General features: G+C 47.3%; 2 protein-coding genes across 9 annotated transcripts in view; one reads left to right on the top strand and one right to left on the bottom strand.

Annotated features, from left to right (window-relative positions):
• The window catches only part of EYA3 (EYA transcriptional coactivator and phosphatase 3), a 61,581-nt gene extending 43,121 nt beyond the window's left edge, over positions 1-18,460 (top strand). For 7 of the 8 annotated variants that reach the window (XM_082777724.1, XM_082777721.1, XM_082777723.1 and 4 more), the window contains 10 exons: positions 1,112-1,295; positions 5,254-5,393; positions 7,622-7,705; positions 8,238-8,327; positions 10,095-10,153; positions 11,083-11,243; positions 13,290-13,404; positions 13,813-13,934; positions 14,206-14,306; positions 15,127-18,460. In XM_082777724.1, the coding sequence (XP_082633850.1) occupies positions 1,112-1,295; positions 5,254-5,393; positions 7,622-7,705; positions 8,238-8,327; positions 10,095-10,153; positions 11,083-11,243; positions 13,290-13,404; positions 13,813-13,934; positions 14,206-14,306; positions 15,127-15,207 (1,137 nt within the window). In that variant the 3' untranslated portion in view covers positions 15,208-18,460. Of the gene's footprint in view, positions 1-1,111; positions 1,296-5,253; positions 5,394-7,621; positions 7,706-8,237; positions 8,328-10,094; positions 10,154-11,082; positions 11,244-13,289; positions 13,405-13,812; positions 13,935-14,205; positions 14,307-14,860; positions 15,096-15,126 lie in introns of those variants that run through there. The other variant, XM_082777722.1, reaches the window with a different exon arrangement.
• Positions 18,461-19,961: 1,501 nt separating this feature from the next.
• XKR8 (XK related 8) lies at positions 19,962-23,297 on the bottom strand. Its single transcript, XM_082777374.1, has 3 exons — positions 22,976-23,297; positions 21,925-22,121; positions 19,962-21,045 (listed from the first exon to the last, which is right to left on the bottom strand). The coding sequence occupies exons 1-3, from the start codon at positions 23,266-23,268 to the stop codon at positions 20,306-20,308; spliced, it is 1,230 nt and encodes a 409-aa protein (XP_082633500.1). The 5' UTR covers positions 23,269-23,297; the 3' UTR covers positions 19,962-20,305.
• Positions 23,298-24,255: the final 958 nt, after the last annotated feature.

Here is a 24,255-nt window from a genome sequence, read left to right as displayed (position 1 = left end):
AAGGAATGTATGTTGTACACAATCAAAAAAGTTGAGTGAGATATGTGTTCTGATAGTTAGAATAAAACAAAATCAAAAAGCCCAGAGCCCTTCCAGTATGAGAACAGAGCCCTTCCAGTATGTCCTACTGTGGGGTAATAACTCCTTTCTTCCTGCAGGCAGCAGTTAACTGCCAGTCTGAATATTCAGATATTGCAAAGAAACCGTTCAACATCACAGTTTTGCAGAAGGAGAATACAGGAGCTGTGGGAAATCCAAGGGTTAAAGCAAATTCCTTGTATATTTACACTGCTGCTTTTTAAGGTTCTTTCGTTAGCATAAACTTGCTTAGAATTTTAAGGAGAAAATCTTGACTGGATTGTAATGCAGACTGAATTGCCTGATGCATGTTCACAAATTCAAGAAACTCCCTGAGTGAACTGGAAGTGTGCAGTGTGCCAGAAGAATGTGACATGGCACTTAGAGGGTGGCTATTTTCTCTACTATCAGTAGCAGAAATGAAAATCCTCAAGTATAGCTTGAGTTCAGGAACCCTCTGATTTCAGTGATCAACTCTGAAATGAGTAAATTGTCTTCAGAAATAGATATCTTTAATCACAGTGTGCAATTTAATTGCTTTCTGAAGACAGGTCATGAGTAAAGGCACTTTATCCTTTATCTCTTGTGGCTGGGATTTTATTCTGAGTCAATGCCAGAGCCGTTCTCTATTGCTGTCAGTACATCTGGTATCAAAGTAAAACACAAGACAAAGACACAAATTCCAGAAGATAGTGGACTGATGCCTTGGCATCAACTGGATGCTCCCCTATTACTGTCACATCATTTATATAAATTCATTTTTGAAGAAACTAGAGGCAGAGGAAAATCCCTGTGGTTTCTGGCCTTCTGTGGGCAGAACTTCCCTGCTGTGGAGGCTATTGGGAAGTCATCTCTCTCAATCCTTTCTTGGGGATTTCCTATGTGTGTGGAAGGTAATAGCATAAAGTCGAAGTCAGACTATGCTCTTGCTGACATTTTTCTTTGACAGGCATATTCTAGTATAAAAGTCACCATGATATAGAATGTTTTCTGAAAGGAGTGTCCTGTCATAACTAATCCTTTCCTCTAATAGGAATATCCTACATACACAATCCTTGGCCAAAGTCAGTACCAGACGTGTTACCCAAGTTCTGGCTTTGGGGCCATAACACCAGCAGACAGCAGCGCGGAGAGTACTGCATTAGCAACGACTACGTATCCGACTGAAAAAACAAATGCCATGGTGCCTACACGGACGGTGCAGAGACATTCCTCTGGTAATGGTTGCATCTTTAACAGGGTGGCATCTGTAACAGGGTGGCTAATACCTTTGATAAACAACACAGTGTGCAGACATGGAGAAAACTTTATTTCAAAATGTGTAATTGAAGCACATTTGTGTGCTGTGCAATCCTGGACAGGATGCTTGTTTCCATCGTCACACTCTGTCTTACTGATGTGCAGACTATGTGGTGGGCCAGCCAGACTTATGTATTGGAAATCTTATACTACTGTGGTTTGGGAGACACACACCATATACTCTGAATGCTGTAGAGAGAGGGAATTCCGGGGGTGACTGGAAGGGGAGTTGACAGCAGCTTTCTGGGGTATGTTGCCTCTTGTCATGTGTCCGGGCTGGGTGTCCACGTGGGCTCCAGGGCATCTATGTGATATCCAGCCTTGATAGCTCCTAGCTCTTACCTTCCTGCAGCCAGGTATTCATATTACACAGCTGCCAAACCCAGGTAAGGAGGCCCTTTGGAACTTCTCATGCATTTTTAAGAGCTGTAGTTTGGCCACAACCTCTCAATGAGTTGGTCTCTGATGTGCCCTGGAGCGCATCCTTTACTTTCCTCTCTTCTGTCTGCTTCATCATGTAAACCATTGAAAGCTGCTGTGCTTTGTATGTGAACAGCTCTGCATAGCATTAAGTTACCTGACACTTGTCAGGGCAGATTTTAGCTGTTATTAGAAGAAATGTAGAAAGGGACTTAACTGACTTTTCTAGAGAAGTCACATCTTTGGCTGACCTTCTCCACTAATGCTATATAATGTACCAGCTTGTAGAGGTATTGATTGACTAAGGTTTTTCTCAACAAAATTACAGTTTTCTAAATTTAACAACAATAAAAGCAAAGACTTAGTGCTTCCTCCAGCATCTTACACAAGGTGTTACGAGATTCTGTTTCTGTTGTAGAGCACTTACCAAATGAAATCTGATGTCTGTTGTAGATTCACTTTATTTTTGTTAGTGTGCTGTGTCTGGCTGAGATGAAGCTAACTTTCTTCATAGCGGCCCTTATGGTGCTGTGTTTTGGATTTCTGGCCAAAGTAGTATTGACAGCACACTTCCGGCTGGAAGGGGACACAGCAGGGACAACCGATACAAAGTGGCCAAATACATATACCATATATATGTGGTATATACATGTATACCATATAACGACATGCTCTGCAATAAAAACTGACACAGAGGAAGAAGGCGGCAGGGCATTTTGGCTTCCAAGGCAGCTGTTGCTCAGAGACTGGCTGGGTATCAGCCCATTGTGGGAGGTGGTGGGCCTTTGCAGCACCTGGTTTTGATTTTTTTTTCCTCCTCTCTTGTTACAAGACAAAGACTTGTTTTTGTCTCAACCCACAATTTTTTTCACTTTTGTTCTACCTGTTTTCTCCCCTGGCCCACTGGAGGGAAGAATGAACAAGCAGCTGCGTGGGTACCTATCTGATAACCAGTGTCAGCGCACGACTGCTGTTTAAACCCTCTCCTTTGGTGCTTGCTGGAAGTTTTAAGTTCTGGTTTAGGTGTTTTAAAGAAGAGTGACTACAGTTAGGTCTTCATAATGTTTTTTTTTTTTTTCCTTTCTGCTTGTTATTTTCCATAGATCTTTTTGTCCTGTGAATGATTGTGTCACAGGCTCTTAGAAACAGAACTTGCTATGTCTTAGCTCACCTACTCCCTGCATGCCTTGGGCATAAGTACACAGAGTGTACTGAGTGCACTGTAGGTCCTTGGTTCCTTAGATGTCCAAGGGAATGGAACACTGAACCAATAGTTGGATTCTTTTGCTTTAAATATTGCCTTTTTCTAAGCTTATCTCAGGACCTTTATTTTCTTAATTCCTTGTAACTTCTACAGTGTTTTCTGGGGTCTCAGTCCATCTAGTGCTTTGCTGAGTGGCTGCCCTGTGAACATGGCCTCAGAGCTATTTTTGAGGCTTGTCTCTGATAGCTGGATTTCACCAGAGCATTCTCTCCTGGAGGCATATATCCCCAATAACTTGACCTGCATTCCAGATACCTACTATTGTTTTGGCAAAACCCATCTACTAGGCAAATGCCAGATTTTGAGTGTATTCAGTCCTCTTTGCACAGAGAAGGAGAACTCTGCATGCAACATTTTGTTTTGGGAAAGCTGCTTCTGAACTGCTGTTCAGTTCAGAACAAATTGCCTAGTTTAACCCATAGTAATAATTAACACTTTGACCTCAGTACACCTGTATTCCTTGCTTTTACATGTCAATAATTGGTGTCTTTCTAAATGCTTTTTGATTGTTTGTTTGTTTTTTCCCCTCAAAGAGAGAATACAGATATCACTACTGGATGACTTTGCTGATAATGCTGTGAGCTCTGGCTGGGCAGAATTCCTGGCTAGTCCACAGGGTCCAACTGACTGGGCTTTCCCTTCCTGGGAAGTAGAACTTGGAAACAGTTACTTCTCCCCAAATTCCAGAGAGAGCTATCATATGCTCCTGTAGCTCCAAAAGGGCTCGAGTCCTTTTTTAAGAGAGGAGGTGTTCTCCATACCTTTCTTGTCAACCCATCTTTACCTTGTGGGATACCACAGCAAGGTGATGACAAAAAGCATGCTGTGATGTTGTAAATCAAGAAGCATGGTGCTTCAAGTGCTTTGCCTTTTTCAGGAAGCAGTTGTCCTCTAGTTGGAGCAAACAGCAGGAAATCTACACGTCTGAATCTGTTTTTACATGATTATGAAAGCTCCAAGCAATTGACCTGTTACTTCAAGCCACCAGTCAGAGAATGGCCCAGTTGTTAATGTTCTCAGTGACATTTTCTTAGTTCAGGAGTACTCTTGAGTTCACCATTCTACGTGAATTTTCATAGGAATTGGCGCATGTTCATTAGTTGCTTCATGCTCAAGACCCAGGCCAAATTCAAAAGCTTTCAAGTTGTCTTGGCTCCAGAGTCAAAAACTGGTCCAGGTCATCCATCTGGTATCCCTGGATTGAGGACATGGATGACCCTATTCCTTTCTGCATTCCTGATAAACTTTGGTTCTATTTCTGAATAAGTCAGGCAGACACCTAAGATGTTAAATCTTCTATGTGAAGTGTTAATAGAGGTTTCAGAGGGTGTCTCCCATTGTCATAGTACTCTGCACATTAAAACATTTATTTACTTGGTGATGCTGCTTTACCCTTTCCTGGTGAGAGGAGTTCTTACTGGTTGGAGAATTGGCTCTATAATGTATCCCTTTTCAGTCATGGCCATGCTGCTTGGCCAAGCCTTTGTCTCCAGGGCCAACTACATCCCTGTTTTTTATCTGTTTTGTTTTGTTTTGTTTTGGGGGGAATGGTTGGGCAATGTAGCTGTAGTCTGTCTCGTGTACAGTCATCATGCTATGGATTTGTGTACGATGAACATACTCCAGATAACTCCATACACTGGCTATTGCTTAACTGTTACTCTAAAGATATTTTGCAGTGGAACAGGAGGGAGTAGTGTATGCTGAAAACAGCATGTCTTATATAGGGTTGCTCAGCACAGAAAATTCATTTCACTAGCCCAGGAAATCTAGGATGGACAGGCATTACTCAATACTTTCCTTTGTACTTTCATTCCAGATTAAGAGTTTCTGACAGAAACTCTCAAGAAGCATTAAAAGAAACAAATGAAGAATAAAGCAGTGCTAGGATAGAGAGACTTTTGAGGGATTTACAGGCCTTAGGTTGAAGGGTGCTATGTCTTTTACTGCAGCAGAATGCAGTAAGTAGGTCAGTCCTGACAGGTACTGAATTCAGGAGACAAAGCTATTTTAAAATGATGGGACAATGAAATCATATTTTGTGTTTTAACAATGGTTCGACTACTATTGCTTCAATAACACAAGGTGTCTTACCTGTTGCAGGGGAAGCTTGTGGTCAAATGCTGTGAGTTTTGTGTTGGTGTCTGTTTTGAGAAATGAGGGGATGAGAGCTCTGTGATTTCTTTCTGCAGGAGATGCATCCACAAGTCCATCATTGTCAAGAGCAACAGCAAGTAAAGAGTTAGATGAGCAGGCAAGAAAAAACATCCCTGGGAAGAACAGAGGGAAGAGGAAAGCAGACACCTCCTCCTCACAGGACAGTGAACTGGAGGTAAGTACTAATGTTTTCTACAGGTAGCACTACAGAATGGTGTGGTGGTAAAAGGTCTCTCTTTCCTTCCTCCTGTGTACATGGAAATGAAAGGGGATAATGTAGGAAATTCCTATGATCCTTGTTATCTGAGAACTGGCCCAAATTAGTTCTTCAGTGGCCCTTGACAAGCACGACTTAAACACATTTTGGAATTGTAGTAGTGTCAATGGAGCAAACATCTGGATGTCTCCAGCACAGTTTCCTGCTCAGAGCAGGGCTCTCCCCACCACTAGAAGAGGATGACCATAACTTGGCTGAGTTGAGTCTTAAGAACCTCCAAGGTTGGAGATCCTGCATCTATATATTGATGTCCTGGGACTACCACACCCACCTTGGGAAGCAGGTTTTCCTTCTCTATCCAGAATCTCCCAAGCTGGAATTTGCCTGTTCTTTTTTCCATTGCAGTTTTCCATCTGTCACTACTGAGAATTTGTCTCAATTATCTTTGCAGTTATTCTTCAAGTAGTTGTGGGCTGCTATTAGATCACTCTTAGTGTCCTCTTTGCCAAGATAAACCATCACAGCTCTGTCAGCCTCAGCAGCCCTTTGCTGACTGCTCTCCAGTTTCCTCACATACCTCTTGAACAGGGGATACAATACTGGACCCAGTATTCTGGGGTGACCTTCCCAGTGCCAAACAGAGTGGAACACCTTCCCTCCATCAGTTCTTCACCATATTCTCCAGCATGCAGTTAATCTTATCTACAGGGAGAGTGCACTGCTGGCTCATATTGCACGTGGTATCCAATGTACTGTCCAGCTCTTTCCAGCCTGGACCTATTTAAGGGGTTATTCTACCCCCACATGCAGAATCTGCAGTTACTGAACTTCTTGTAGTTCCTGCTGGCCCAGTTCTCAAGTCTGTCAAAGTCCTTCTGTACTAAAATTCTATTAGTCACAACAGCCAATCCCCTTTATTTATCTTAACAAAGGTGTCTCTGATAAACACCAAGGTCATTTACCTGTTGCTCTCTACATCATCAGCAGTAAATATCTACCCTAGCTGGGCTCTAAATTTCATTATCACTCTAGTGTTTTGCTTTTATAACTATAAAAACAGGAGAAGCTTTTGAGAAAAAAATTGATCAAACGAGTCTTACCCGGAGTGTATAGTTGCCCTGTTTCAGTATATAAACTCCACCACGCTACGCTGGAAGAGTTTAACTAATAATGTATTTAGTCTGTGAGATGAACGCTGTTGTTCATATCTGTTAGTTGCATACTGCAACTAACTGCAAAATGAACCCTAGAAGTTGTTCCTTTATTATAGCATTGTACTTGAACTGTCTCGACTCTACAACTCTAGTTGGGGAGAAACGTCAATCTGCTGGAGGGTAGGAAGGCCCTGCAGAGGGACCTGGACAGGTTGGGTCAATGGGCAGAGGCCAAGAGATGAGGTTCTATATGGCTAAGTGCCAGGTCCTGCACTTTGGCCACAACAACCCCATGCAGCGCTACAGGCCTCGGGCAGGGTGGCTGGAAAGCTGTGCAGAGGAAAAGGATCTGGGACTGTTGGTTGATGCTCATCTGAACATGAGCCAGCAGTGTGCCCAAGTGGCCAAGAAGGCCAACGGCGTCCTGGCTTGTGTCAGGAATAGTGCAACCAGCAGGACTGTGGAGGTGATTGTCCCCCTGTGCTCAGCTTTAGTGAGGCCATGCCTTGAGTGCTGTGTTCAGTTTTGGGCCCTTCACTACAAGAAGGACATCAAGGCCCTGAAATGTGTCCAGAGAATGGCTATGAAGCTGGTGAAGGATCTGGAATGCAAGGGAGTGGCTGAGGGCACTGGGGTTGTTTAGTCTGGAGAAAAGGAGGCTCAGGGGAGACCTTATTGCTCTCTACACTACCTGAAAGGAAGGTGTGGGGAGCTGGGGGTCGGCCTCTTCTCACAGGTAACTAGTGATAGAACAACAGGGAATGGCCTGAAGTTGCACCAGGGGAGGTTCAGGTTGGAAATTAGGAGACATTTCTTCTCAGAAAGAGTGGTCAGACACTGGAACAGGTTGCCCATGGAGGTAGTAAAATCACCATCCCTGGGGGTGCTTAAGAAAAGGTTGAATCTGTTGCTTAAGGACATGGTTTAGTGGGTCATATTGGTAGAAGGGGGATGGTTGGACCAGATGATCTTGCAGGTCTTTTCCAACCTTAATGATTCTATGATTCTGACTTGATTTTATTCTCTACCCAGCGAGTGTTTCTCTGGGACCTGGATGAGACCATCATAATCTTCCATTCACTTCTCACAGGGTCTTACGCTCAAAAATATGGCAAGGTAATGCTGTCTTTTATGTGGAAAAAAAATCATGTGTTATACAGGAGTAAATGTTGATCTCTGGAAAAGGAATAGAAAATTCTGTTTTGTTGTAAATGTGTAGTATGATACTTCTAACTTGTTGCAAATTGAAGGGGAAAAAAGGAACAGTAGATGTGGCTTCATACAAAGTTAGATTATTATACAAAGTTAGATTATTAACATCACAAACACTATCCTCCTAACAACGTCAGATGGCTTTTATCATTATTGGGAATTATTGAGGACATAGTACAAAAGAAGTATTTTTTCTCTTTCAAAATACATTGAAGACTTTATAATGTATGTGTTGCTTCTGAAAGTGCTTCAGTCCCTGCCATGAAGTACTAAAGTGTTTTTTTTAACATTTTGAGTCAGTGTATACCAGATGGAATTACATCATTCCTGATAGACGTTTGAAATTCTGTACAAAGTAACTGATGAAAGATTTGTCATAAATTGCTTTTAGCCTGTAACCGTGATGAGTTTACATTTTTTCTTTTTGTTTTGTCAGGATCCAACTCTAGTAATTGGGTCTGGTCTGTCAATGGAGGAGATGATTTTTGAAGTAGCTGATACTCACCTGTTTTTCAATGACTTAGAGGTACATGGCAAATGTTTTTTGAAAAGAAAAACTCCATATTAATTAGAGTTACACTGCAGAGTTTGTGGAGGCAGATGTGCTTCACAGCAAGTCAATAATGAATAATGCTATGCCAAAACTTAAGTGGTGCTAAGCACAGCCAAATCAAAGGGGTGTTTGTTCTCTTTTATCTGAGACAGGGGCATCCTGGACACTTCCAGTGTCATGAGCTCTCCTAGCTCTCCTATGGGTTTCTACTTGTACCTGAAAACATTAAGAGCGATGCCTACTTTGTATTATAGTTTCATTCTGGACTGGTAAGCATTTTGCTTTCGCTGATGCTATATTTGAAATAGAGACCAGAGATCTGGAGAAAAAGGTGACCTGTAGGATGTTTGTTCCTGGGGCTTTGGCTAAAGAAAAGACAGTCTCAGCCAGTGAACCAGTAGGTCACACTGACTGTGTAACAACTATGAAGGATGTGCTTCCACAGACAAGCAGGCTGTACCTATGGAGGTGCTACCTTCTCACAAGCAGTCTTTGCTGCTCTCCCATTCCTTTTCTTCTTGAGGGACGTCTGTTCAGCGTCTATCCTCTTTCATGCACAGTATTCTTTGCCAAATTAAATACATCTGTCTGTTCTGCACTTTCACAGAAGCTGAATATAAATCTTTCCTTGAATTATGGCAATAGCCTATGCTATGACATTATCAGATAGTAGTGAAAAGCAAGCTATCTGGAGAGGTGTGGAATTTTGGCATAGTCTGGAATTTAGTGGTCAGGATTTCCTGACTTACGTCATCTTTGAAATTTGAGCACAAAATATGGATTCATGAACCTAATTTGCAGAATTTTCAGGTCTAGTTTTAATCTTATGAAGGCTGAATATGAAGAGTGACCAGTTAAATGTAGATGCATCACTGGTGTACATGGTGGGAAAACACAAGATGTTTTTATTAATGCAAATGGAAACTTAAATTAAGTTTACATTTATGGCAGCTGTGAATTTCATAAAAGTGGTAATGGCAGTTACATCTCTGCCCCAGGGGAAAAAAAAAAGGTCTCTCGTACTGGAAGGATAGTCACTGACACGTGAACTATGTAGTCAACATCACTCACTGCTGCTGGTAGTAGTTGCAGTGGGAAATTTTTGAGGTGGGGAAAATTTGCTTGTAGTTCTAAGGTATTTGCAGTTTATCTCTGGGTTAAGTCAGCTGTACTAAGCAGCAATGTCAAAGCAATAAGGTATTGATATTTCAATCCAAGATTTATGCTGTGGATCTCTAGTAAGAAAATTGACCATTATGTTATTGTTTAAACGGAGTATCATCAGTCGACCACATAATATGGTTTGGGGGTACTTTTGCTTTTGTTTAGCTTGTTTTTGTGAAATGGCAGAAGGGTTTCAGACGATAAGTGAATTATCAATTCAACTTGTTCAGCAAGTGTTGAGGTTTCTTCTTTGCAGACAAAATGCCATTTTTTGTCTGAAAAAAAAAAAAAAAAAAAAAAAAACAACTTTTTTTTCTGACCTTTCTGGTGCTTCAAATCTCTGTCTTGGCAAGGACTTGTAGGTGGTGCAAAGTAAAACAAAGCCAATGGAAGTAATGGAAAACAAAGCTAATGGAAGCTGTGTATCAGTTTTTGGAGGCAGTATAGCTGTGTTTGGTGTTGTTGGCAAATGTGAAGGGATCGTTCTGTATCATGCTTCTTTTAATCTGCAGTTTGGTATGTTTCTGGATTACAACAGTGGCTTCTGCTTTTTTTTTTTTTTCCTGTTTTAAACAGGAGTGTGACCAGGTACACATAGAAGACGTGGCATCTGATGATAATGGCCAAGATTTAAGGTGACGTACTGAAGAATGCATGAAACGTATAGCTGATGCAATCTGGGTTATTTTGCAAGGCTTGAGAAAGAAACCAAACTGTAATGGGGTTAAGGAATGGAGGCCAGCATTGTGCAGGGTCCGAAACTCTACCAGTGCTGTTTGTTTGCTGGGTGTTTTATTTTTTTATTTTTAAGACCTACAAAAAACTTTTGGAATTATAATGGGAATTGCATTGTTGAACTGTTGAATATTACCTATATACTCAGTAATGTGTAATGAGTAGAGAATCCGCACTCCAATTTGATGATTTTGACTTTTGAAAGTCTCCCTACAGTTTGCACCTCCCTGTGAGCTGATTTTATACATAGTCAGACAGGGCGATAATTATTCTGCTGCATTAGTGAGTTGAACTGGCTCATGGAAAGGTCTGAGAAGTGCCTGTCTGTCAGGGAGAAAGAAATATGGAGAAAGTGGTGAAGCAGAACCTGCTTCCTCCAGACATGAGCTGGTAAAGCAGCTCATCTGCTTGTGGAACTGTAGCTGTGATCTAGAGAGGCAGTTGTTATGTTTGGAAAATACTACATAGGGATTTATCAGTGCAGAATGAGAGAGGTTAGTGGGAAGGATGTTCTGTATTGCAGAGAAGTGAGTGAAGAGCAAAAGTTGGATTTTGTATTAGGAGTATGCAAGAGAAGTTGAATCAATAAATTTCAGTACAGCAGTTGAGAACTGAAAGCAAGTGTGGGTGGGTATTAGAACACATTACCCAGAGTAGTTGGCCTCCACCATCAGGGGTGCAGTGGTGGTTGTGCAGAGTTCTTCACGGTGCTTTTCTAGCTGCTGTCAGAGCTGAAATCTGCAACCTAGCCATAGTGGCTCTGCTGCTGTGGCACATTTAATAGATCTGTGTTTTTTTTTTTTTTTTGATTTGTTTTTTGTTTTAATAGCAACTACAATTTCTCCACGGATGGCTTCAGTGGCTCAGGAAGTAATGCAAATCACAGTTCATCAGTTGGTGTCCAAGGTGGAGTGGACTGGATGAGAAAACTAGCATTCCGCTACCGCAGGGTACGAGAGATATACGATAAATACAAAACTAACATTGGAGGTGAGTGTTCCCATACACCAGTATCTGGAGCACTAACCAGAGTTTGTAACACCAAACTTGGCTCTTCTTGGTAGCTGTTCCATACAGTAGTTTTTGCTTTCCTAAATGTTTGAACATGAAAATTAACTGTTCTGCTAATGCTAAATAGGATCATATCTCTGTGTAATCTAAGAGGCTGCATCTTCCAAAACTGAACAGTATTCCAATGTGCTCTCTGACTTATGTAGATAGTGTTGGTTAGTCAATCATATATCTCAGAGAAGGGTTTGGTGCAGTGTTCCTTTGCTACTTTTGAATGAAAGGCTGCCTATCACCCTGTGTAGAACAAGCCTAAATGACTTATATAACATTCTGCTTAGGAGACCTTTTCATCTATGTCTTCAGAAAATCTTTTATTACACAACTGTCAAGAAGTAATGTGTTCGTTCTTTTGGTTGCCGTGCTTAGTCTGACATGATATCTCTAAGTCTGTTCACAAAGTCACTTAAAATCTTCTGATTTTTCCAATGCCACAGCAGTAATAAAGATGCATACTGCAACTCTATTCCACAGAAGTCAAATGTTGAGAAAGTTTCTGTTTAGTCTGAATCTTAGCATTGAGATCTTTAGGAACAGGGTGCTGCTGGAGCAGCTCATCTGACTGTGTGACAGCCTGGTGGGTTGCAGGTTTAAGTACCCTTAGCCTAAGCAAAAGAAGCTTGATACAACGTTTTCTTTGACATACTTTCTGAAATATAAACAAAAAGGGTGGTCAGTACTATAACCTTCAGCCTTAAAAGTTGTAATAATAACGTCTGCATTTTAGTTTACCACAGTTACCTTATTTTTGGTAGGGATCAGACATTATTTCATATTTTGCATGTGGGAAACCTAGTTTTGGGGTTTTTCAGGACCTGTCTAAAGGTAAAGTAGTTGCTAGCACAGCCTGGAATGAATCCCTCTGTGGCCTCCTTGTCAGAGTACTAGAGTATATTGCGTAAAGGAGTGGTGGGGGAGGAGTGACAAGAAAGAGTCATAGTGCATGGCTAGAAATTGGGTGGAAAGAGTTTCAGACTCAAGGAGCTCTCTTTTTTTGTTGTTGTTTTTGTTTTATTTAATAATGGAAGCAGAATTGACTGCATAGCCACCATTTCTGACCATTTGCAACTAGATATTTTGAGAAAATGATGTTTAAAAGGCATTAAGTACAGCTCTGCAGAGAAGGACCTGGGAGTCCTGCTGGCCAGCAGGCTGACCATGAGCCAGTGATGTGCCCTTGTGGCCAAGAAGGCTGAGGGGATGCTGGACTGCATTCAGAAGTGTTGCCAGCAGGCCAGGGGAGGGGATTCTGCCTCTCTGCTCGGCCTGACTGAGGCCACACATGGAGCATTGTGCCCAGTTCTGGGCTCCCCAGTACCAGAGGGAAATAGAGCTACTGGAGCGAGTTCAGAGGAGGGCTATGGAGATGATGAGAGGACTGGAGCACCTGTTGAATGAGGACAGGCTGAGAGATCTGGGCCTGTTTAGCCTGGAAAAGAGGAGACTGAGGGGAGAGCTCATCAGTGTGTATAAATATCTGAGGGGAGGGTGTCAAGAGGATGGAGCTGGTCTCCTTTCAGTTGTGCCCAGCGACAGGACAAGAGGCACAAACTGAAGCCCAGGAGGTTCTGGCTCAATATGAGGGGGCACTGGGACGGGTTGCCCAGAGAGGTTGTGGAGTCTTCTCGGGAGATAATCAAAACCCGCCTGGATGCCATCCTGTGCAAGGTGCTCGAGGTGATCCTGCTCAGCAGTGGGGGTGGACCAGGTGATCTCCAGAGGTCCCTTCCAACCTCGGCCATTCTGTGATTCTCTGATTCTGTGATTAAGATGGGAAGGGTCCTTGGGCCTGTATGGAGCAGGAAGTCTGACAGGGTGACTGCAGGACTTCCTTCCCTTGCTGCTGCTTGTGACCTCACATGACACCTCCTTGTTTTTTGTATGAGTTAGTACATTTTGTTGTATGTATCCTAAGAACTGCACAGGGCTTACCAATGCAGCTGAGAAAATGTGTTGCTTGCTTTCCAGGCCTTCTTAGTCCACAGAAGAGGGAAGCTCTGCAACGACTGAGAACTGATATAGAAGTTTTAACAGATTCCTGGCTGGAAACTGCATTAAAGTCCCTGCTACTCATACAGTCCAGGTATGGAAACTGGAAACGTGTACGTTGCTTTCTCAGTTATTTTGTCTTAGATTTGCATGCACTTACAGCAATGCCCACAAGTACATTACTGCTTCTTGTCACAGGTTCTAGGAAATGAAGTGAATGTGTGCAAGAACCCCACTCCTGAGCACCCTTTGGGGCCTTCCTATGACAACATCCTTGGCTAGGAAAGTCCTCTTAATAGGACTGTGCTCAAAAAATCAAATTTCTTCAGAATTTTTGTTTAAAACAAACAAATCAAAATCTTGGTCTACAAAGACTCAGAGAAGCAGGGCAGCAAAGTTCATGGCACTTTGGTTCAAAGCTGAGCAAGTTGCCCAGAGTACCCTTCAGCACTATGAGGTGTAGGTGTGCTTTTACAAGTGTTGGTTTTTTCTTTTCTTTTAGAAAAAACTGTGTGAACATCCTGATCACAACCACCCAACTGGTGCCAGCTCTTGCCAAAGTTCTTCTATATGGATTGGGCGAGGTGTTTCCCATTGAAAATATTTATAGTGCTACAAAAATAGGTAAGGGTCTGTGCTGAGACACCTGGCACAGAGGTGTCTTTTGTGGGCTAGCTAAGATTTTTACACAGGAAACACAGTTTCTGCAGCTGAGAACTGCTTGTGACTGCTGTGATGCAGTTAGCCATGTTAATAGTGGTGGCTTCTGGTCTTATGAACCAAACTGGGTTCCCAGTAAGACAAAAATGTATTTTTGTTCTGGGAAGAAAGGGTTAGTTCAGGCTTCTGTTTGTCTCTGCCTAAGGCTTATTATAGTGGTATTCCCTTTTGGCAGGCAAAGAAAGCTGTTTTGAGAGGATTGTGTCACGATTTGGAAAGAAAGTCACCTATGTGGTAATTGGAGATGGGCGTGATGAAGAGGTTGCAGCTAAGCAGGTGGGTTTCTGCAGAGGTGGGATATGGGTTGATGTACAGGGAGGTTACAGTAACAGTCTTTTATTGCAGGTACTCTTTTTCCAAGGCTGAATTCTTCAGGCCAGAGGCAGAGAGGGGAAACTTTGCAAGAAATCTTTTACTACGTTAAGATGGGAAGTTATCTGGCTCGAGGGTTTAAAGTTTCTGTTCTACTCTTGTCTAAGATAGAAGTTCATGTGTACTTGCAGTCTGTTAGTGTAGCACTGTCCCTGTTTTTACAGGGACAGTATCTTGATGTGGCAGGCCTTGATGATAGCATGAGTCTATTAATCAGGGTAATGTGATTTCTCAGAAGCACTGAGGGAGTCAGGACTTGATTGCCAGCAGTCAGATCAATACACAGCATCTACTATTAGTCTGAATTACAGATAAGGAGCAAAAAGTTTGATTGAACAAGCCTGAGTAGATTGCTCACTCATGTTAATTAAAGGCAGTTAGGTGCATGGATTACTGTCAGGACAGCATCTCTCAGGCGTCACACTGACTGCCATGTGCCAGAGCTGTCATCCACACAGATTCCCTTGAAGTCTCGGAGGCTTTTCATCTGAAGTTTCCATCATGACTGCCCAAAGTGGCTGATAGTGCTGGCACCCATCATGAATTACTGTGCAGATAAGATAAGGTTCTGATGCCAGTATGCATACGGCTGGGATCCGTCCTGAGCATGGTATGTGCTGTTACAAATGCTGTATTGCACAACTTTGCAGGTGTACCTTGACTGCTTCCACCTAGCTGCAAAATCACTCGAATAAAATGGACTTTGTTAATCTTCTTGTTACAGCACAACATGCCTTTCTGGAGGATCACAAACCACGCAGACCTTGTGTCCCTTCACCAAGCCCTTGAGTTAGACTTCCTGTAAGACACTGGAGCAAAGGTGTGACTGCAGCTCCTGCAAGCCCCCTTCATCACTGGGGAGGCAGAAATCTCATACATTTGGCAACTCAATTTTCAGCTTGATGAAGAATATACACCTAATGCAAATTGTACAGTAGAATGTGACGCCAGGTCATTTCCTCAGGAGCATAGGCCCTGCCAAGTACAAAAGGTGTCCTATAAAGAAGCACTAGACTCAGCAGAGCTAGAGCTTGTCTGAAGAGACTCACAGAAGCCAGCTGAATTCTTCTAGCAGGTACTCTCCAGAGTGAAGGGGTAATACAGTGGAGAAGGCTCTAACAGATACTTCTGCTTTTCTATTCAGCTTAGTTATAGAACCCAAGTAAACATAAAACCTTATTTTTATAGAAAAATACTGACGGCAGAGCTGAATCTCCCTTGTTTTGCAAAGCCGAAAAGAGCTATTGTTTTTTTCCATGGGAAATACTAATGAAAATGTCAATATACCTCTACTGATGTGAAAGTGTGTCCTCTCTCCTTTCCTGGGTGTTCAAAGTAGATAATTTATTATGATATCCTTACATTATTTCTTTAGTGTGGGATTTCTGGAAAATAAAAAGATAAGGGAATGTTTCTGGGGTTCCTCGTAAAGGACAGTGTTGCTGTTGGTTGATCCCATTGGCTTCTAGTCAATGTGTTTACATTGCACATGGCTCCAAACACTGTTAACAAGTAGTAGGGTGTTGGATTCCAGCAATCCACAACCCAAACTGCAGATCCCACAGATTTTCCTTATATGGGAAAATGAAACTGCCTGTGAACATTAGATACAGCACGACAATATTGCAGATAGTGCTGAGAAGTGAACAGAAACCTCATTTGTACGAGGAATAATTTGAGAGAGAACTAAATCCTCATAAATGTTACAAAGAAGGATATGGTAACTAATCTTCACCTCTGCTTTTCTGACTCCATTTGTGAGAGTATGTTCCTTTTAGTAGAATCAGATTCAATTTTCTTATATTCTTCTTTGCATTAGCCTAACTCTACATAGTTAGAAACAAAATCCTTGTTAAGGGGGACTTAATTTTGTAAGACACTGTGACTTGCCAACCTGGGGCACACTGACCTTGGAAGTGATGGTTACACTGATACTTTTGCTACTATCTCATAAAAAAAGGCTGGAGTCAGTGACCTGCGGTACCACGAGCCAGCAATAACCAGCTGAAGAGTGGGTGGGTGCTAGCACAGGGAGCTGGTTTTGTGCGAGATCAGGCAGTGTTTGGTGGTGTCTGCCACCTGCCTGTACCCTGATGGCACAAAATCAGCAGGTGCCTGAAGTTTTTGTACAGAGGCCAGATGTCTGGCTCAGCAGGGAAAGCAGAGGTGTGTAGTGGGGCTCAGCAAACACCGCGGTTGCACCCAAACTCTTCCAGATCTCATCTGCAGCCCAGCATAACTCATCTGGGTCTGGCCTGAAAGACCCAACCTGTCATTTTGGAAGGACACTGACCCACTCAGGCTGTGCCTACAGAAGCAGGTGATATTTGCTGCATTCCTTTCATGGCATTAATTACTGAGGAATCATTTCCATCAGTGCTGGGGGAGTTCCTGTGTTGGCTCAGCCCAAGCACTGTGATGTGGCCTGTGAGTGACAGGTTGGTGTCTGTCCCTGTGCTGGCTCTGGTCACCACTGCTGAAATGGTGCTAGGGCATTGGACCCCCAGAGCTGAGGGACTGAACATGGAGGTTTCTGTTCCAGATGTTCCTAGCTCCAGTTTTGGTTTTAAAAATATACAAAAATCAGAGCTTTTCTCACTCCAAGATGGCCAGGAGTCGGGAGCCATCTGTTTTCCATCCAGCTCCTTGCTAGGTGTTGGCCTAGCACTTCAATCTCAGGCAGACGCTCTGGGTCTGCGTATTTTCACAGGAAACCTCTGCTTCAGGATTGTGCTGTGCGTGTAGCACCTGCTGCCTGTGAGCAATGTGAGCTCTTGTCCCATCAGAAAACCTGAGGAGCCAATTTCTGCTTTCATGCTGTGGGTGCATGCTGGTGTTGAGCAGCAGCATGAGTGCTGTGCAGAGTGGGAGAGTGGAGATGGCACAGGGCTGAGAGTTAGGTTCATTTGAGGGCTCTGAAGAAGACTTGTTACTGCATCAGAAAGAGCATATCTGGGAGGAAGGGAGCCATGTAGAGAAGCAGCTCCATTGTTTCTGAAATGTTCCTAGATCAGGACATCTCTAAGTTATGGAAGAATCTGTGCTGGTTCCTAAGTCTGTCTCTGCAGGTCCCCAGCCCATCCAAAGGTCTTGTAAGCAGGCTTGGAGATGTCCCAGCCTGTGAGCATGTCTTGTACTCCAGCCAGCTGAACTTTGGGATGGAAACACGTGCCTTAACCTCCCACTGCCTGGCATGGGCAAGTGGCCTCTCTGCTTCACTAACGTCTAAAGTTGCTTGCAGGAGAGCCATGTTGGTCCATGCTAGGAGGTAGGATGTGTTTTGCCCAGGCACTCACAGCGAGTGCTGAAACCAAGGTATCAAGCAGCCCAGAAGCTGGCAGGCTTTGCTTTGTGTTTGTTTACTTTTAAAATGTTTTAAAGAAACTTTAAGATGGCAGCAAAATTTTAGCTGAGTGTGGACCTATTGCAGCCAGTGACATTTCATACTGATATTTATACAATGTCTCCTTGAATGTATGTAAAGTACTTTTATAATAGGAGGTTGATGGTACATTTCTGTGTTTGTTTAATAATAAAGGTTGACCTGGCTATTTTTTTTTTTCCACTCTGCTGGCTGATGTTAAGACTTTGCCTCTCTCTCATGTGGCAGCCAAGCACATGAGAACCAAGCATTGATTTGCTTCTGTGTCTCTTTGCTCTCCTGTTATTCCTGACCTGGCTGTAAGCTGAACTGCTGATAAATCCAATTACGTGAACGAATGCCTGCTGGCCTGCTGAGCTGGCCTGGGTGCACACAAGCAGCTGCTGGCCTCCTCCCTGCTTTTAACTGCAGATGCAGAGTCTTAAAAACCAACCATCTGATCATAGTGTGTGGTGCCTCCACATGCTCTGGGGGAAATGCCAGTGTTGGCCCTCAGCCTACAGTGGTGCAGAAAGCAGCAGGAGCCCCCCGCGCCCACAGCAGCCTTTTCTGCAGTGACTTCCCAGCATGGCGGAAGGAGGGGAGCCCCAGGGGCTGCTGGCTGCGCAGTCGTTGCCTGTTTGTGTTCTGTGTAATGGGAGCTGTCCTATGAACTGGAAAAAAAATAAAGTCTTTATTTTCTATAGTCAGTGCTTCAGTCTGTTCTCTGACAGCCCCTCCCCGCAGTTGGTCCCTGCCCTCGGTGATGGCCTTGGCTGGGAGGCCATCAGTGGTAGCAAAGGAATTTGGGTGACTGCGCCTCAGGTCCCAGCACAGCCTCTGGAGGCCCCTGCTCTCCTGGGGGTTCCTGCAGGAGACAGCAGTGCAGTTCCATGACCTTTGGCTCTGCTCTGCTGCCCACAGAAGTCACATTGTGCTTGGGTACTGAGGCACAAACCCTGCCCTTTTTTCACCCCCTTCCCTTTTGCACAAGTCCAGCAACCAGCCTCCTCCAGTGGCACTACAGCACAGCTGCTGCACCAGGCCTTTGTCCTGGGCTTATCTTGTGGCAGGTTCATGGGACAGGAGCAGTTCAGCTGCATCTGGCTGCCTTCCCCTGCACCGCCCTTCCCAAAGCACCTGGTATGGGCCAGTCCCCTCCTGCAACAGGGGGTGGATGGGGAAGGGGCTGTGGTGGGCCATGCAACAGCAGAAGGAGCCAGGAGCTGCCTTGGAGCTTGCTTGGGCAAGCACTGTGTGTCCGGGCAATGGGCCCAGGCTCTGCCACAGTTCCCATGCTGCAGCCCCATGTCCGGCCCTCAGCCCTGTGCCACTGTTACAGCCAAGAAACCGACCCTGGGTTGTTCCAGCCTGGTCACAGCTGTAGTTGGTGGTGGTAGGAATGGCTACAAAGAGACTGTAAGGTGACATTTAAGCCAGAAGTGCTGAACCAAGCTGCAGCCCTACCAGCCTGTGCCCAGGGCCTGGCCCCAGCTCCCAGCTGTGCTGTGGCTGCCCTGAGCTGCCCCCAGGGACAAGAGCACGGGCACAGCGCAGGGCCTGCTGCCCAAGTGCCTCTTACCCTGCTCACGCAAGCTTTTTCTGCAAGTGCCAATGCGGGAGGAGCGGCTTGCTGGGGGCTGCAGAAACTCCAGCACAGGCCACTCTGCAGGCAGGCGCTGCTTTGTCCCGTGCCCTCTCTCTGCACAGGAGCTGATCTCTTGAAGAGAGCTGAGCTCAGCACTGCCCATCTCCCTGGACAGCGGGAAGGGCATGAAGGGGCAGTGTGAGCAGGGCCCTGTGTGAAAGTGCTCTCACGTTTTCAGAGTGGTGAAGCTACTGCTCACATGACTCCTCCCCCTTGCCCTGCATCCCACCCCAGGACCCCTATAACACCCTACAGAGGTGCAGGCACCCTACAACCGCTGCCCTCCCAAGGTAGCCACTCTCCCAGGTGGGTGCCAGGCTGCAGAGAGCCCTCACGTTCTTCTCTGCCCCTCTCAGCAGGGCTCTGAGTGACATCTCGGTACTGGGCAATTTTTGACCTTAACAGCAATACACCAGAAGTGGGAAAACACACCACAAACACCCCACAGCTGCTGCCAAGGAAAATGAGCTCTCTACTACCAGCAGCCACATCCATGAGGAGCAACCCTGGCAGCAGGCACTAAGAGAGGCACAGACAAAGAGGATGAACAGTTGTTTTGTTTGTTTTTTTGAAAAGCCTAATAATAAATAATGAGAAAGGTTGACACAACAGTGCATTCACAATGTACTGGCCTCCGCCCCGAGCACTGTGGCTTTCCTCCAGTGAAGCAGTGGGAGCCCTGCTTTGTGCCGTGGGACTGGCCAGGCACTCGCAGGATCTCCCCAGCTTTCTGCCCAGCCCCTCCAGCATCCTGGATGTAGCACCAAGATGTCCAAAACAGGAGTCTGAGGCACACAGAGGAATAACCGAGAGAACTAGCAAACTTATCTCCCCAGCAAGTCAGACCACTTTGAGGAGGCAGGATTGCTTCCTGAGGAGCTGGAGGACCCGGCCTCAGACAGCAGCGTCAGCAGCAGCAGCCCCGTTCAGCAAATGCTGCTCTGCCAGGACAGGTACCACGAACTGGTGCTGGGCCAGGCACTGCATCCTCCTGTTCACAAGGTCTGGCTCCAAGACAGTCCGAAACTCCAGCCCATCGGTCCTCCTGTTGGCATCTACCTCATCATAGCTGCCCTGCTGCTGTGCTCGTGCGCTGGGGTGCAGCCACTTGTAGTAGCTGACTCTCAGCAGCAGCCCCAGAAGATAGCAGGGCAGGGCAGCAGAGACCACCGGGATGAGGTAGAAGTGCTCGTCCAAAGGGGAGCGGCACAAGAGCCAGGACAGGGCCAGCAGCGTGCTGTCCACCAGGATGAAGCCATGATAGATGATGCTGCGGTACAGTGTCCTCCCTGGAGCCACGTTGAACCAGCTGAAGTACAGGATCACAGCCACAATGGCCCGGTAGAGCTGCTCGGGGCCAGGTGACTCCATGAAGTCCGTGCCCTGCAAGCTGACCCAGAGGAACATCGCCAGCCACACGAGCAGGAAGTGAATAGCGACGCCGTAGGGCCACAGCAGGGCAAAGAGGGCGACCACGAGGATGCGGGGGCAGGTGAGGGAGAGGTTCCACAGGAAATAGACAACTGAGGAGCCCAGGCTCAGCTCATACTTGTCCTGCAAGAAGGAGCGCAGGGACTGGTGATAGTCCAGCAGAGACCAGGTCACACACAGGAAGGCAGTGCAGATCCCCAGTCCTGCAAACACAGCAGCAGAGATGCAAAGGGCAGACAGAGCTGGGATTGGCCCTGCTCCAAATATCACTCTGCCAGACATTGCTAAAACGTGCATCCCACCAGCATGCAAAGCTGCAGCTTTGTGGAGTCAGAGCATCAGCATCTCTTTTTCTTCTTTTGCCTCCCTGGCTTCCTGCCCTCCGCAAGGAGCAGGCTGGTGCTGCTCCTGGAGGACTTCTCCCTTGCCTAAGCCTGGCGGCTGGACCAGGAAATGGGGAAGCGGCAACAGGACCAAAGAGCTCTGCAGAGCCCACTTCCCCAGCCAGGGAAACCCCCAGCCCACAATGGCAGGAGAAGAGCTCTGCCTCCATAGAGCCAGGACATGATTCAGCTCCCTGCTTCTTCACAGGGATACTTAGGGGGCTCATCCCCTTTCTGAGATGGGTACCAAAGCACCTCCTCCGTGGGCTCTGCTCCACTCTCCACACGTGTCCCCAAAAGCACCTCCCTGCTCCCCAGCATGCTCCTGACTGCTCTCCTGACCCTTGGGCCCTGGCCAAGGGCAACTGTGCTATACAGGACCACAAGGTGAGGTAGGTGCAGGGGGGTGCACTTCAGGCACAGCCTAGGAGACGCAGGGGAAGGATCACAAAGGTCCCCCAGGTCCCTCTCCAGGCCCAGCATAGGCCAGTGGGCCACACAGGCCCGAGTCCACCCTCCTGCATGTTCTGTCAAGGAAGCAACGGATGTGAGACATGAATGGCTGGAGAACCACAAGCAGATGCAGAAGAACAGCATCCTGCTCGGTCCTACAGCCTGCAGACATCCTACCAGGTCCCTTCTGCGCTTCAAGCTCAAGCCTGCAGCCTCAAAACCTCTCCCCAGTTTCAGCCCCCTCACCCTGGGATGGCTCTGCCTTGTTTGTCCGCAGGATAACGTAGAGGAGCAGGGTGAGCTGCGGGGTGTTCTCCAGGAAGGTCTCAAAGAGGCGTAGCATGCTGATGTCATGGGAGAAAAAGGCCAGGCGGTTCTGCTCCTCCTCCGATGCTGCCTTTGCCCAGCACACCTTCCAGCCCAGCTTCAGAGCGTGGAGACACCTGCACGGGGCCACAGCTGTGGTGAAGAGCTGCATGGGGCCAGCTGCAGATGCCTCTGCAGCAGCGTGCCCATTGACAACCATGCACTGCCCTGGTGGGACACGTGGCACCAGCAAGTCCGAGCCTGGAGCTGCTGCTCACTTCAACTTGGTCTGAAGCAATTCCCTTCCCCATGACAGAGGTACACGAGCAAGGTGCCAGCCCCCACCAGAAGGGTCCCGCAGTAACTGCCCCATGCCCCCTGCACAGCTTCCAGGTCTTTAATGTACAAGAGCTTCTCTGCCCCTGACATCTGCTGCTTGTGCATCAGGAAAAAGAAAACAGAGGCACAGAGCAGTACGTGTCCTCCCCTCCGACTTAACCACTGATTTCTGCGGAGGATGTTCAGCAAGCAGCCGGGTCATCTCCTTCAGTGGGGAGGCAAGGAACACCATGGCCATGCTGCCCCCTGAAAAAAGGAGGGAGCAGAAGCCAAGAGAGGATCTGTGCTCTGCTCCACTGTTTCGGGAGCTGATCTTCGCTCCTGGGAACAGAGATGGACGCAGGCACAATATTTGCTGTAAAAAAACGAGGCATCGTCCAGTCTCGACGCTTCTGCTCGCTGTCGCTGGTTGCCACGCCACGAAGGGCCGGCACCCAGGGGCAAGGAGAAGCCGGGCGGGCGGAGGGGTGACGACCGGCCCTGCCTCGGGACCGAAAGCGCAGGAGCCCGCGGGGCCGAGTCCGGGCCCGTCCCGCCCAAGGCGGCCGCGGCTGTGCCGGGCGGGGCCCGGTCCCACCCCGGGGCCGGGGCCGGGGGCGGCCGGCGGGGCCGCGGAGGGAGCAGAAAGCGGGGCCGTTCCCCCGGGCCGTACCTGTAGAAGAAGCCGAGCTGGAGGAGGTGCAGGGCGGCGAGCAGGCAGCGGGGCAGCTCGGGGCGCAGCGCGGCCGGGTCGGAGCGGAACCAGAGCCAGCTGCAGGCCTGGGTGGCGGCCGAGGCGGCGGCCAGCAGCGCCAGCCCCAGCGCGGCCCAGCCGGGGTGCCCGGCCCGCGCGTACCCCGCCGCCACCCAGGCGTCCGCGCACACGTCCAGCGCCGCCGCCGCCGCCCCCGCCGCCGCCAGCAGTAGCTGCAGCGGCCCGAACCGCGGCGGGCCCCGCGCCGCCATCCCCGGGGCCGCCACCGTCCGGCCCGGCCCGGCCCTCCCGGCAGCGCCGCCCCCCGGCCCCGCTCCCCGCCCGGCAGCCTCGAGCCCGGCCCCTGAGGCCCAGGGGCCCGCCCTCAGAGGCGGCTCCTCGGCTCTGCTGCTCCCCCCCTGTGACAAAGAAGCGCAGCCTTGGCGGTGCTGGGCGGCACGTTTTTGTTTCCCCATGAACTTTTTAGTCCTTGCCCCCACTTAGTCCGTACGCAGCAGCTGATTTACAGTAGGCTTGTCACTGGGACCCTGTCACGTCCCAGCACAACTTGCCCCGAGCACGCCCCAGGGCACCTGTTCTCTGCACCCCACCCAGCCCAGCCCCGCAGGCACTGCTGCCTCCCCGCGCTGCGGCCCCGGCCGCTTTCCCCCTACCACCCCTCCCAGCCCACTTCAGGAAGCTGCAAAACAGATCATGGGACAGACAGAAATCAGAGCAGTGGGTCTGAAGTACTGACACTTGCAATCCTGATGCAAACAGTAAGATGATTTTCAGGACACAGCAAAACCTAGAAATGCTCGCAGTCCGCTAGCATTCCCTTTCAGGTCCTGCAGGGCAGATGCTCACAGAGGGCCTGGGCCATTACAAGGACTCCAACACCAAACCAGCTGTCCCAGGACTGGCTGGAAGTGACCATCCCGACGGTCTGATAGAGCAGACATCTGCATCCCTCCATCCTTGGCACCGGTATGTGCTGTGACACTGGTCCTGTATACACTCCTGAGCTGTACCGGGGTAAATACCAACTTCTGCCAAGCTGCAGCTTTGCAGAAGGCCGTTCCTCCTGTGTCCTTGTTTCTGTTCCACTGCCACTTCTCTTATGGGCCTGACACCACACCCACATGCCTAACCTACACAGCTCAGCTCACAGGTGACTGGTTTCATCCTTCCTTTTGCAGCTCTTTCCATTCTTCAAACCTCCTCCAGCAAAATGGTTTGCAGGTACCATGCAGACAGCC

Source organism: Aythya marila, assembly GCF_965140915.1.
Source record: "Aythya marila genome assembly, chromosome: 22".
NCBI classification, from domain to species: domain Eukaryota; kingdom Metazoa; phylum Chordata; class Aves; order Anseriformes; family Anatidae; genus Aythya; species Aythya marila.
This window is presented reverse-complemented; position numbering and strand designations above follow the sequence as displayed.

Excerpts from the sequence above, each read along its gene's own strand:
- XKR8 (XM_082777374.1), bottom strand. The coding sequence starts at position 23,268 with ATGGCGGCGCGGGGCCCGCCGCGGTTCGGGCCGCTGCAGCTACTGCTG. Across the intron at positions 22,122-22,975 it reads CAGCTCGGCTTCTTCTACAG|GTGTCTCCACGCTCTGAAGC; the intron begins GTACGGCCCGGG and ends GGCCCCGTGCAG. Across the intron at positions 21,046-21,924 it reads CAAGGCAGAGCCATCCCAGG|GACTGGGGATCTGCACTGCC; the intron begins GTGAGGGGGCTG and ends CTGTGTTTGCAG.